The 13,850-nt window shown below is 57.1% G+C and overlaps 1 protein-coding gene across 9 annotated transcripts in view; it reads right to left on the bottom strand.

The window, feature by feature from the left end:
• Nucleotides 1–1,781: 1,781 nt before the first annotated feature.
• FGFR1 (fibroblast growth factor receptor 1) overlaps nucleotides 1,782–13,850 on the bottom strand; it is a 47,346-nt gene continuing 35,277 nt past the window's right edge. For 6 of the 9 annotated variants that reach the window (XM_045821326.1, XM_045821328.1, XM_045821322.1 and 3 more), the window contains 13 exons: nucleotides 13,051–13,174; nucleotides 11,842–12,032; nucleotides 9,787–9,931; nucleotides 7,542–7,744; nucleotides 6,562–6,707; nucleotides 6,213–6,334; nucleotides 5,646–5,756; nucleotides 4,968–5,158; nucleotides 4,054–4,176; nucleotides 3,745–3,815; nucleotides 3,279–3,416; nucleotides 2,980–3,085; nucleotides 1,782–2,863 (listed from right to left, as the gene is read on the bottom strand). In XM_045821326.1, coding sequence (XP_045677282.1) covers nucleotides 2,687–2,863; nucleotides 2,980–3,085; nucleotides 3,279–3,416; nucleotides 3,745–3,815; nucleotides 4,054–4,176; nucleotides 4,968–5,158; nucleotides 5,646–5,756; nucleotides 6,213–6,334; nucleotides 6,562–6,707; nucleotides 7,542–7,744; nucleotides 9,787–9,931; nucleotides 11,842–12,032; nucleotides 13,051–13,174 — 1,848 coding nt within the window. In that variant the 3' untranslated portion in view covers nucleotides 1,782–2,686. The remainder of the gene's footprint in view (nucleotides 2,864–2,979; nucleotides 3,086–3,278; nucleotides 3,417–3,744; nucleotides 3,816–4,053; nucleotides 4,177–4,967; nucleotides 5,159–5,645; nucleotides 5,757–6,212; nucleotides 6,335–6,561; nucleotides 6,708–7,541; nucleotides 7,745–9,786; nucleotides 9,932–11,841; nucleotides 12,033–13,050; nucleotides 13,175–13,850) is intronic. The other 3 variants (XM_045821323.1, XM_045821325.1, XM_045821331.1) reach the window with 1 other exon arrangement.

The raw sequence follows: 13,850 nt of genomic DNA, 5'->3' as shown, positions 1-13,850 counted from the left end.
GTATCAAATACTCTGCAATGCTGAAACCTAGGCTAACAAGGTCTCCCAGTCACCAATACACACCTAATGGAACTTCAAAGCAGACTGGCACACTTTATCTAATGTTGACTGAGCTTGAGCTTTTGGCCTGCTGGCGCCCCCCAGTGGCCACTGATAAACACAGCGACTTCACTGTCATTGAGATAGATTTCTTGCTTCATCTGAGGTTCTTACTTACCTGAGATCAATACATTACATTAGCAGCACCAAGGGACTGATGACCCCCAGCCTACGGCAATTAGGAAAGGCAGAAAGGCAGTATTGATTAATACTGCGGTAATCCCAGGCTCTAATCTTTTAACCCTCAGGAAACCAGCCAAATTCAGTGTCTCAACAGTACGCTGGTTGTCTTCATTAGAGAAACCGGACTCTTTCTCTCAGGAGACCCAGTCTGGTCATCTAAGTGAAATGGTCGTTTCATTTTCTCTGAGGTCAATTTCACTATCTTTTTTATTAGACAGCCAGCTCAGTCTCTGGGGAAATTCGTGGGTGGTTTGAGCAGTAACAGCGAGGACATCGCTGTTACGACAGTGCCTTGTGTTTCTCTAGCACGTCTCCCGCGGGCAAATAAAGCCCTTCACAGATCCTCCACCCGTTTCCACAGCATTACTTCAAGGGCCAAGGCAGAGGTTACCACCACTCTTTCACAAGGAAAGACACCACTAGGTCTGAAAACAAATGTTTTTAAGAGCTGAAATTCATTTCCTGGCTCTGTTCACCAAATTGTGCCTTCATCAAACACAAACACAAACTGTAGTATGTTGACAGTTGCATATTTACAGAGACACAAGGAAAGAGAACTAATTTACAGTAGTAGCCAATACTGTAGCTGACAAAAAAAATAGCAAGCTCAGAAGGGAAACAGAGGAGCAATCTCATTTTCCTTGCAGAAATGAGAGCATACTGAACTTTCCTTTGTACTCAGCAGCAATCCAGCAAAAAACCCGAGTGCTTTCGGTATAGAGGTTGCATAGTAGCAGGTTGAGTGCTAAGGTCTAAGGAGCCAGGACACACTGATAACCAGCAGGTGGCAGAGAAAGGAAATTTCCGAGCAGCCAAAAAACAAACATTTAGAGAATGTTTTCCCTTTCCTAAGGGATGGGGTGGAGCTTGTATGGGAAGAGCTATAGGGAGCCAAGCTCTGCGACAGTCCCGACATGTGCAGTTTGGTCCCGCGGATACAGAAGACCGGTGTTGGGGAGGACCGTGAACACAGGGCAGGCTTGGACATGAGAAGCAAGGAGCCTTGATGTGAAACCAGTCTTGGGTGACAGTTTTCCCTTTCACAGCAGCACAGGCAAAACCACACACAGAGGGGTAGACAGGTGTCTGGGTCTGAGGTTCTGCATACCCTTGTGGGAACAGTCCGGAGGTTTCCTCTGCCTCTTTGGTGCTGACCCTTGGACCCAGCTCCCTCTCTGACCTCTGACCTCCCCAACCCCACCGGTTTCCCCCGTTGGCAGTTGAGGGCTGTGGGGTCTTGGCCGTCCACCCAGCACCTCTGGTGCCCTGACAGGAGGTTCCTGCCCATTATGCAGATGTCTTTTTTTCCTGCCTTTCCGAAAGTATCCGAGAGGCCCGAGGCTCGTCCGGAGGCCTCGGTACAAGACCTAAAAAGGAAGAGGTTAGGAGGACACTGCGGGGAGCCTGCGTGCCCCAGGACAGACGCAGAGACCCAGGCCCAGGGCTCTCGCTCCAGTTCCGTGGACATTCTCCCCTCTGTCACACAGCCCATATAAAAATGAAGCAGCAGCAATTTTTATTTGAGGGACCTAAACTGAAAATAGGTTTAGAACATAATTTAAAAAAATAAAACAGCAAAAGTAGCAAAAAATATATGACCTTTTTAAAAACATTTTCCTTTTTTTTTCTTTTTTCTTTGTTTTTAATATATAGCAACTGATGCCTCCCAGCCACCAGGAGCATCTTACCCAATGGGTAAATCTCTGGTAACGACCCTTTTAAAAAGACATGTAAATATATACTCAGATTTATACACTTTGTGTTTTCTTCATAGCTATGTACAAAGCCCCCAGTTCGGGGCTGGGCCCCAGGGCCGAGACACTGCCCCCAGCCTTTGCCTCCCCGCCTTCTGGTACCAGGCATTTGGTCAGCAAAGCAAATTAGTATCAGAATTAACAAGCCACTGGCACCACCGTATCTCTGGAGCAGAGGTCGCCGTCCACTGAGGCCCGAAGCACTGACTTGCCCTCCCTACTACTGTGGCCACGAGGACGAGGCACCTGCCGTCAGACCTCAAGGGCTTACGGGGAGCAGTGGGGCAGGCAAAGCCCACCCGAGAAAGCTCAGTCAGCTCTCGCGTGCGCGCCTGCTCAGTGCCGTGGGCGTGCCTCGCCTCCCACTCTCTAACCCTGCAGGCAGGGCCAGGCGGGGGGAGCGGTCTTGGTCCCACGTCTGGGAGGGAGCGGAGTGGCCACCAACAAGTACCTGCCTCTCCGCTCCTCTCTCTCCTAAGCAGGCTGAGAGGAGGAGGAGGGGTGAGCTCAGTGGGGGGAAGGCCTCAGGTAGGCAGCTGGCTCCTACCAGCAGGAAGGGGCAACGGGAAGGCAGTGAGTCCAGCAGGGGGCAGTGGGTGAGGGATGCAGCGGAGGATGAAGTTCGGGGAGGGGCAGTGCTGGGGTGCTAGTCAGCGTCGTTTGAGTCCGCCATTGGCAAGCTGGGCTGGGTGTCGGGGCAGACAGGGCTCCTCAGGCAGCGGCTCGTGAGAGAAGACAGAATCCTCCCCTGAGGAGCAGGTAGAGCTTCGGGTGTCAGGAAAACTGGGGGAGTACTGGTCCAGGGGCATCGACAGGTCCAGGTACTCCTGTGCCAGGGAAACCAGAGAACAATGCGTCCCGCACTCTCCTCCCTGTGGCAGCTTCCTTCACCGGGATCTACCCGACTGACGACGCCCGGAGGTCTAGGATGGGCCAGCCTCACCTGGTTGGAGGTCAAGGCCACGATGCGGTCCAGGTCTTCTACTAACTGCTTGAAGGTAGGTCTCTGAGAGGGCACCGCGTGCCAACAGTCCCGCATCATCATGTACCTGCGGCAGGAGTATAAGGTCCGGGGAGGAAACACTGTAAGCAGAGAAACTTAGAAGCGCACGGAGGAGGGGCGGTGGGAGGAATGACCAGGAAGGGCTGCTTCATGGAGACAAACAGCCCTTCCTTCCCCCTCCCGTCCAGCCCACCACCCTGCCCCTAGGGCCTAGACCATGGGCATCTCCTCATGCTTACAGCTCGTTGGTGCAGTTGCTGGGCTTGTCCATGCGATGGCCCTCCTTCAGCAGCTTAAAAAGCTCCTCCACAGGCACGCCAGGATATGGGGAGCCTCCCAGAGTGAAGATTTCCCACAGGAGCACCCCAAAAGACCACCTGTGGAGGCGCACAGAGCCCATGGGAGCTGTGGGCACAGGCTGGGCCAACCTGGAGTCCTTTCCGTATTTCTTTCGTTAGCCTGTCAGATACTCATCCTGAGCCCCCCACCCCCAACACCAGCCCTTAATTCCAAGGGGAACGCCAGGGGACAGGACGGGAACAGACTGGCCTCGCAGCCCCCAGGGACAAAGTGAACGGCTACAAACAATGTTTTGTTCTCTCTCCGAGGTGGCGGAGACCCTCCTCCGCCTGCAGGGGAGGGCAGGACCCTGTCGTGCCGGACTTCAACCCAAGCACCCCTGGCAACTGCCGGTCGGGAACTCACACGTCACTCTGGTGGGTGTAGATCCGGTCGAACAGGGCCTCGGGTGCCATCCACTTCACCGGCAGTCGGCCCTGCGAGCAGCATGGGGACGTTGGGGGCGGCCCGGGGCGGGGCAACCAGGGGGTACGCAGGGTACGTGAGGGGCTGGGCTTGCGGAAGGGTACACGTGTGCAGCTCATCCTGCCACGCTGCGTCTCAGGCAAAGCCCCCGCCCCGGCTCGCAGCAGGATGTCCCTTGGGGGGAGGAGAGCCCAGCACGGCCGAGTCCCGAGCAGAGGACACGCGTCCCGTGGCCTCGCCAGCACTTACGTTGGTCGTCTTTTTATAGTAGTCGATGTGGTGGATGTCCCGGGCCAGGCCGAAGTCTGCGATCTTCATCACGTTGTCCTCCGTCACCAGGACGTTCCTGGCGGCCAGGTCCCGGTGTATACACTGTGGGGACAGAGGGGGGGGCCGGGGGAGGCAGAGACGGGGGAGAGGAGGGTGGGGTGCAGATGAGGGGGTGTGAGGCTCGGGGTGCACAGCTGTGGACGTGTGTCGGCGGCCAGCTGTCTGAGTCGCCCCGCACGCCCGCACTCACCCTGCAGCTGGCAGGTAAGCCCAGGCACCTCCCAGGCCCTCCCACCGCACCTCTCGCCTCCTGCACGGTCCAGTCCCCTGCTGCTAGAAGGCCCTCCCCTCCGCTCCAAACCCAGCCAGCCAAACCCCTCCAGCTCCAGGCCTCTTGACAGCAAACCCTTCGTATTTGCCTCCTTTCCTCGTCCTTCCAACTTTCAGCTTTGGATTTGCCCCAGAAAAGCTGAACCTCTATGCTTCTGTGCTGTCTGTGTGGGTGTGAGCCCACAAGCCCTGCCTGCCCAGGCCGGGCACAGCCGCAGTGGGCTGGGGCCAAAGCCAGCACTCACTGAGCACCAAAAGCTGTACCAAACACGCTCACACTTCATTTTACTCCCGTAACTCCCAACGGAAGTAATATTCCTTCTTATTTTATATTTGAAGAAACAGAAAGTGGCAGAGCACAGAGTTGACCCCAACCCAATCTGACCCCAGGGCCACATGTGGCGACACTGGCCCTCCTGACCCTGATGTCCCCGAGACAGCACACGCGCTCAGTATGTCCACTGTTCCACCCAAGGACAGAGTCGTACGCTGGCGTGTGAGGAGGGCTCTGTCCCCACCCCGACCTTACCGGGCGGAGGGGGGGGGGCCGTCGGGGGTCTCACCTTCTTGGAGGCGAGATACTCCATGCCCCGGGCCACCTGATAGGCGCACGACACCAGGTCCTTGGAGGAGAGCTGCTCCTCCGGGTTGTGGCTGGGGTTGTAGCAGTACTCCAGCCCAGGAGGCCTCCGGGCCTGCAGGTACTCTCGTAGGTTGCCCTTGGAGGCGTACTCCACGATGACGTACAGAGGGCCTGGGGGGTGTGGGTGAGCGGCCGTCAGGGCCGGCCGGCCAGCACACGGGTCCCGCTTCGGCCCGAGGAAACCCCGCTCCCAGTGGCACCCTCTACCCTAACCTCCCCTTCAGGGGGCCGGGGGTGGGGCGGACTCGTTCCACTGCTGAGAGAGGGTCGGGGAAACAGTCCTTCCCAGCACAGTCTAGAGTGTTTCCGAACCGAGCCCCGATCCAGACCACAGGTACTGCTCCCCTGTTCCTGCCCACACCCCGAGTCTGAAGCTAGATGCCCGTCTTCTCAGGGGAACACCAATGGGCCTCGGTCCGGACTGGCTTCCAACTACTAATACCCCTGCCTCTCTCCTGGCCCCGCTTCCCTCGCGTGGGTGGCCGACGCTCGGTCACCAATACCTCAGCTCCGTGTCTTCTCCCTGGCAGACGCTGTCATCAGAGTCCCCCCACCTCCCCCCAAAGGGACGGGAGAGCCGGCCCAGCTGAGCACCTACCGTCCTGGGTGCAGGCCCCCAGCAGGTTGATGATGTTCTTGTGCTTCCCGATCATCTTCATCATCTCCATTTCTGAGATCAGGTCCGACAGGTCTTTCTCTGTCGCATCCGCTGTGCACACAAAGGAGAGAACGGGTTGACACCCACGTACTCTGGAGGGGAGGGCGACAGGAGAAAGGCTGCAGGACAGGGGATGAGGTGAGGTGTACGTCCGAGGAGTCCCCTTTGCCCTGGACTGGCTTCCGTCCTCCCCTGCCTCTCCCTTGCCCAGACTGCTGCTGTTGGAGTACGCGGTGAAGCCTGGGGCGGAGGGTCTGGTGAGAACACCAGCCGTGGAGCTGAGGATAAGCGCCTCGCCACACCCTGGGCTGATCCCGAGGCACAGAGCGAGGTTATGGCTGTGTCAGGGTACAGAGTGTCCCCTCCCCTCCCAGGCAACCCTGGGCAGACCGTGTGGCAGGCGTGGGCGAGGAGAGAGCACCAGAGAGGTGGCCCGCTTGGCCTGAGGCCCACAGCTCGCTCGGCGAGGGAAGGGGTCATTCCTACCAGAACGGAAACGTCACTTACACTTCAGCATCTTCACAGCCACTTTGGTCACACGGTTGGGTTTGTCCTTGTCCAGGCCAATGGCCTCCGCCAGCACGACCTGCCCAAAGCAGCCCTCTCCCAGGGGTTTGCCTAAAACCAGTCTTTTGGGGAGACAAAGGGTGGCGTTAGACGGGGCCAGTCAAGTTCAAACCGTGAGAGGACACCCCGTCTCCACCTCTCCCTATTTCCCCCAACTGTGAGCAGAAAGGGGAAACGATCATTTCCGGACACATCCGGTGCACCTTCCCTCCCTCGAAGCTCTCGGCACGCACAACTCCCGCCGCCAGAATAACGAGCAGGGGGCTTCCTCTCAAGCAGAGCGTGTCACCTGTCTCGGGGCAGCTCCCAGCGCGGGTCTTCGGGAAGCTCATATTCCGAGACCCCAGCCAGCATGGGGGTCCCGCTGGAGGAGAGACGTGAGGGGCGAACGAGCAGAACCCCCGAGTTCATGGACGCGCTGGAGTCCGCCGACACCTACAGAGAAGTGTGAGGTCACCCTTCTCGCAAGGAGTGGGCCAGTGGCGCAGAGTCCCCCAGTTCCTCGCCAGGGCATCTGGCCCATGGCAGAGGTACACGTGTTATCTGACGTCCCTTCCCCGGCACAGAGTGGCGGAACCACCAGAACAGGTCAGAAGACCCAAGTTCTAAAACGGACTCCTTTTTGCCACCGACTAGCCTTACTCCAGGGGCTCAGTTTACTCACTGTTCCCACGAACAGACCATGTGCACCTCTTCCAAACGGACAGAAACGACCACAGCAACAACAGCTCTATCGTGTCCTCACTCTCTGTGAAAACCCTGCCTCTGACTGTGAATTCCTAACTCCCGAAGTATCTCCCAGCATTGGCACCATTCCGTGTGAGTGTTCCCCTCTCTCACAGCCTTCACCTCCTGCCCATTTCCTTGGAGGAGGGGAGGGTGGGCTCACAGGAGAGAGGGCATCGTGGGACCCCATTCAGGTCCTCCTCACTATTCTTTGTGTATTTGCACCTCTAACTGGCCACTGGGGAGAGTTCGAAAGTGCAATAGTCAATGCACACGCCCCTGCTAGGACCTTCTCTCGGTGCAGGTACCAGGCGAGCAGGGGACTGCAGTTAGGGTACCGTGTGCACATGAAGTTTGTGGGGCAGAGAACCTGGCGCTGGAGCACGTGGGTCAGGACGTCCCACCACCCCTGGCCCAGGCGCCAGAAAGCAAAGCAACACAGGTTGGGGACAGTGGAGAGGCAGGGAGCTAGGGGTTCCTGGGGGAGCCCCGGGGGCACGGGAAAGAAGGGATGCGGAGCGTGCAAATCCCCTATCTACTTTCTGTTACCTGTCTGCGCAGAGGGATGCTCTTGGCCAGCTTGTGCACGGCCATCTGGCTGTGGAAGTCGCTCTTCTTGGTGCCACTCTTCATCTTGTAGATAATGACGGACCCCACCATGCAGGAGATGAGGAAGGCCCCTGTGCAGTAGATGATGATCTCCAGGTACAGCGGGGAGGTCATCACTGCGGGTCTCTCTTCCAGGGCTGGGTCAGTGTGAACAGGGTGTCAGCAAGCTCGGGGGCCCAGCCCACGGGGGTCCCTAGCTGCTAGCTCCATAAGAAAAACAACACCCATCTCCTTTCCTCTGGGAATTTTGAGGGCAGAGGAGAATCCTAGCTAAGGCTGGGGTTCTGGCACGGAGCAGACCAGGGTGATCTTTGAGGCTCGCTGATCCTGACCCAAACTCTCCATGAGGGATGGGCTAGAACTTGCTACATGCGGCCCATCCTCATAAACTCAGGAGCCCTCCTTGCTCAGCTAGACTGTGGGACCAGACAGGTACCAGGCACCCTGCAAGGGGGACAGCTGAGAAGTCCCTTCTCCTGTGTGCCTCTCTCAGCCTCCTCAGGGCAACGTGTGGCCCTTCTCCACCGTGCCTCAGCCCGGCGTGCACACGCCAATCACCCAGGGCGGGGCAGATCGACTGTCTGATGGTCTGAGGGCGGGCAGGGCGGCTTGTTTACTTCTGGAGGCCACAGCGCCTGGCACACGGTGGCACTTGCTGAAGGAGGGCCGATGAGGGCGTGAGGCCAGGGTGTGTCTGTGTCCCGACTTCCTGTCTCACCTTTCACCCAGGTCGTCTGTCTCAGGTCAGACGTGTAAACATTTACACCTGCCAAACCACAGGCACAACGGGCTAAACTCCCAAACATGCCCGTCTGCGCTGCTCTGGATGAAACACGTAAACTTTGCTGCAGTTCTTAACACTATTTCCCACAGGCCCTAACTCCTGAAACTGAAGAAGGAAACGGGGGTGGGTGGGGAATGGATGTTTTACTCTGTTCTCCCATCTCCCACTAGAATCCACCCCGTTCCCACAGAAGCCCACCCCTTCAGTCCAGGGCTCCCATCCCCACGGGAGAACGAGAGGGTTCACGCCCTGCACCCCCAGCGAACACTCATCCCCACCAGTGCGAACGTCCCTCTTCCTTCCACAGCCCTCCTCCCAACCCTCCCCCCCTTCACCCCCCGCCCCAGCCAGCCACAGAGGCAAGCACCCTGGGACCTCCCCCAGGGGGCACCAGGGATGACCCCGATGGAGCCCCAAGAGAACTTGGGGGTTTGACAAGAGACTGCAGAGCTGAGGACAAAGAGAAGTGCTTCTGTTGTTCTCTTCCCCCAGTGCCGAGAACCGGAGACAACGAGGGGGAGCACACATGGACAGAGACGGGGACAACGACAAAAACAACGCTTCTCTGCCTCCGGCAGGGGCACGGTCAGACCCTGTTAGGCAAGCAGGGCAGATGAGGACAGAGAAGAGAGGGCAGTCTCAGCAGCACCAAGACCAGCACAGCGCCCAGACCCACGTGCAGGACCCTCACAGAGGCAGCGACAACCAGCTCCAGCCCTGCAGTCACCAGCCCGCCACCCTGAACAGGCTGCGGGCTCCTTCCTTCCCAGCCCAGCCACAGACCCCCCCCCTTCTTGGGAGAGGAGATACGTCAGCAGCCAAAGAGGATAAATGGGCACCAGCCCCCTGCGGCTGCTAGGCTTTGGTTATGAAGCTCAAGTCCAGTGTCTGAGCAGAACCTCTCCTGAGGTCAGAGGATGGCCGTACAGGAGGGTGGGTTAGCACTGCTAGCAAGTAGCAAGCCCCTCTTTACAGAGTGCTCACATTCAATTAGAGAAGGAGTGGGCCCTTTCTGAGACTCTGGGGGCTGTGAACAAAAGGACCCGATATGTCAGGCGCAGCTGCTGGACCCGAGGACGGAAGGAGCCTGCCCTGGAGGAGAGCCCAGCTACAGGTTAAATCCAGATCTCATGCATGCATTACACTGGCCCAGGGGAGAGCCAGATGCAGGCGTGCAGGCGGGAGGCCTCCGCGTTCCTGCAAACGAGGAAAGCGCCTGTGTGAACCTTGAGGAATTGACCCTTGAGGTTGGACAAGCTGCTGAAGCTGTCCACCGGCCCATGGAGCCCATTCCTTGACTTCTCCTGGCTCTGTGTCTCCCCCAGCCCCGCAATGCATGCTCCCCCCGTGCCCGTGGCGAGGGCAGGACACCGAGAGGAGAAATGCAGTGTATACCTTCCAGAACGGTCAACCATGCAGAGTGATGGGAGAGTCCGATAGAGTTACCCGCCAAGCACGTATACTCCCCCGCGTCCTCAAAGGAGACATTCCTTAAGTGAAGCACTTCCATCTCTTTGTCGGTGGTATTAACTCCGGCCGTCTAGAAGAGACAATGGAAGCAAAATGGACAAGCACAGGACATGAGACCTCTCAGAGACACACAGGAAGGGAGGAAGAAAGAGGGGGAGGGGATGACCAGAGGAAGAGATGCTCCCCAGCGTCTCCTTTGCCACAACGAACAGACAGAACCACCAGGCAGCGAGACCTGTTAGAGGAAGAGAGTGAGACCCTGAGGGAGGCACTCCGGCAGACCTGAGACGACGAGGGCTGGTTACGACCCTTCACCAGACGCTGGCAGCCCCCGGCCCATCCAAGCATGCGGCGGTGGGCGGCATGGAGAAATGGGGCCCGGCAGGTGGGGGGGCTGTTTGGTTTCAGGTCAAGAAAGTCAGAGGGCACACACAGGAGGGAGGGAAGGGTGCTGCAGTCTCTCTCTCTCTCACACACACACATGCACAGCCTGAGGACGGCGGTTTGCAAGGGATGCCTGGTCCCTTCTCATGCCCACCACTCAGACCTGCAGTGTGCACCATTATGCTGCAGTAAGACTGTCTCCGTGAAGGCGCACACAGCCCAGGAACACACAGAAGGCACAGAGGGAGCAGACACCAACACAGTACCAAACCAAACCAGCCTCCCCGGCCGGGTATTTTTCCATGGCTCTGGGCACTAGAAACGCAGCAGGGTAACAGGGGGAGTCGGGTGCTGGCTTCCCCGCCTGCCCCAGCAGCTTGGGGCCGAAATCTAACTCCCAGCACAGGGCCCCATCCATCTCCCCGTTACCTTTTGCCTCAGGTCTGGTGACAGTGAGCCACGCAGACTGGTTAGCTTCACCAATATAATTGGAAACCTTACACACATACTCCCCGCTCTGGGCCTCTGTCACATTGAACAGGGTCAGCACTTCCGCATCCGAGCTATTAATCCCCGAATGCTGGAACAAACCAACGACATGCCAGTCAGTTGGGCAAACACTGAGAGGTGGCCACACTGTGCTCCCGTGTAACGTGAAGGCAAGGAGCTAAGCCAATGGAGACGTTAAGTGAGACTGATCATCCTTCCCTTTTTAGGGGGGTAAAATAATCCATCTTCAAAAGTCCAAAGTATTTGACTGCAAAATAAACTAAAAAAAAAAAATCACTGCCCCCAATCAAATGCTGTTCATATTGAACCCACTCCTGTGGGACTAGGGCAGGGATTGGCCGGAGACAGTGTCCAAGGCCACGGCCCTGCTTCCCACACCGCAGTGTCAGCACCAGTAGTGAAGGGAAGGGGTGGCCAGTAAATCTCTGGGACAGCCAAGCGAGGGGAGGATGAGGTCTAACTCTGGGACCAGGAGGTAAACCACTTTCCCAGCTTCTGGTTACTTCCTGTTGCTAGATCCACTGGAGAATTAGGCAATTACCTTCCCTGGGTTAATGGAGCATTCAGGGACAAGCAAATGTCTGGGAGTGAGAGGAAAAAGGAAGAAAATGCCATTACTCGTAGTACTGCTTAGAATTTACCTGTGACATTTGCTTTTCCAACTCCGCCTAAGCCAAGCCCTTATCATTCATTCATTCACCCCACTTGCCAGAAAAGTGTGACTTGGGACGCAGGGCCGAGACTGGGAAGCATTTGCTGGAAAGGCTTGGGTCCTGAGCAACGGGAAAGCAGGAGTCCAAACGCCTTCCCTGGGTAGCTGGCCCAAAGGTCTGAGCAAAGTCACTCTCAAAGCTCTTTAGAAACCGGCAATGCCCACCCACCTCCCATCACACCTCCATTCTGTGACCTGTCACTAGTCCTGGGGAACGTGGCTTAGGTTCCCTGTTTAAGATGGAGCACGGGTGCCTGAAGGGTAGAGGATGAGTCCCAAGCGTGGGTGCTGAGCCCGACCACGGCTACTTGGGTCCCAGGAAATACTGGTCTCCTTCCCAGCACCCAGCCCACAGAGACTGGGCTCAAGATTACCTTCAGGATCTGGACATACGGCAGGTTGTCCGGACCAATCTTACTCCCATTCACCTCGATGTGCTTCAGCCACTGGATGTGGGGCTGCGGGTCACTGTACACCTTGCACATGAACTCCACATTGCTGCCCAGGGCCACTGTCTTGTTGGCAGGCAACCCTGCCTGCAGGATGGGCCGGTGAGGGGACCGTTCTGTGGAGGGAGGCGAGAGGTCTGTCAGGCCCTGCCACAGCCCACTCCTGGCTGGAACGATGACAGAAAACGTCCCAAACACCATGAAGAGAAGTGTACCCCCCTCGGCTTCCCCCATGCTGGCAGTGCACTGCTCAGCACCCCTGCTGAGTGCCTGAAGCCTGAGTGAGGAGAAGGGCCACCCTCTTGTCAGGCCCTTCTTATGGGCAGAAGAAGTCTCTCTCGCCTGAAGGAAGAACCCTATAATTTGTCACACCCTCAGACCTCAGCACAGCCTACTTTTCCTGAACTAGCGTTGGAGTCACTTAGACTCATGTTGTTCCAAGTGTGGTCCAAGAGAAGCAGCCCAGCATCACCTAGGAACTTGTGAGAAAATCAAAATTGCAGACCCGACCCCACACCTCCTGGAGCAAAAGCTTCTTTTTAGACTTCTCAAAACCAGGACAGAATGCTGACTGTGACACTCTCTCCCTAAGATCCCTAGAGTGAGATTCAGAATGTCGAGAGGGAACAGGCTGTAGACACAGCACCCGGAGTCCCGGGGCATCACACGAGACCCAAGATCAGCACGGGCCAGGAGTTGTGCATTCACTACGGGCCTGCCCCCCTGAGCCCGGTTTGATCTTCTGTATAGTGGGAATAATGGTGCCTGCCTCGCAGGGGTGCCAGGAGAACTGCAGGTGATGGGTTTCAAGTGCTCAGCACACTGTTGACATTCATGAAGCAAGAGCTATTATGCTGAATTTAACATCACTATTCCAGTCACCTCTGCAGGAGAGACTATCAACAGCACCTTTCACTTTCCAGTGAGTCACTGCACTATCTGATCCTCTCAAGTCTATTTACAGTTAAGTGAGGCACAAAAGCAGAAAGTGACCTGCTTAAAGCAACAGAGCTAGAAAGTGCCTCCAGCTTCCTGACTGCATCCCTAATTCTACCTGGGCCCAGGGCTATTCTCTCAACACCCCCTCCCCTCCTTCCTCTGAACCCCCATTCCGATTGCCATTTGCACTCTTACCCACGACATCCAGCTGGTAGGTGTGGTTAATGCTGCCGTACTCGTTTTCCACAATGCAGGTGTAGTTGCCCTTATCAGAAGGCACCACAGAGTCCATTATGATGCTCCAGGTGGCATAGCGGACCTGAGGGAAACAAGCCGCAGGGCTCCATCGAGGGTTTGGAGGCAAATGCAGGCAGAAGTCACACGGCAGCACTGGCGCCCTACGGCCCCTACCCGCCAATCTGAGCACGGTGCACACGCCCCATGTAGCTCCTCGAAGCAGGACCAGGCGTGGTTTGCCCACCCCCAGCCCATTCACACCCTGAAAGAACACAGCAGGCAAACTGGGTGTGAGGAACTCTGGGCGTCTGCCCACAACAGCCAAGGTCATCGTGATCTGGACCACTGTGCCTTCTGGACTCTCCCGGTTACACAGGGAATCTCCCCAACTCCGAGCCCTCTGTGAGCCGCTCCTGGGCTGGACGAGCTCCCTGCCACCGCTCTGGCGCTGTCTCCCACGAAAAACCACCTCCACCAGCCCATGCAGCGGTCAGAACTGCTCTAGCTGCCCCTCTGAACCTAGAACGAAGCGCTGATCACAGCCTGCTTCTTAGGGCAGTGCTCATGGACATCTGCCCTCCCGTGAGCCTGAAGCTCTTCACAGCAGGAGTGCTGCTCGTGCCTCTCACAGCGCAGTGCCTCCCACAGTGTCGAAGGAGTTACTTTAAAGTGCTCCCCTATGTTTTCTGATTGCCTCTGCTTTTCTTAACAAGATTAGTAAGAAAGGAGCAGCTGAGGGAGATGGGACAGAACCAGGG

This window comes from Phyllostomus hastatus, unplaced genomic scaffold (assembly GCF_019186645.2).
Source record: "Phyllostomus hastatus isolate PE091 unplaced genomic scaffold, TTU_PhHast_1.1 phas_scaffold_46, whole genome shotgun sequence".
Classification (NCBI taxonomy): domain Eukaryota; kingdom Metazoa; phylum Chordata; class Mammalia; order Chiroptera; family Phyllostomidae; genus Phyllostomus; species Phyllostomus hastatus.
Note: the sequence above shows the minus strand (reverse complement) of the source record. Positions and strands in the feature narration are given on the sequence as shown.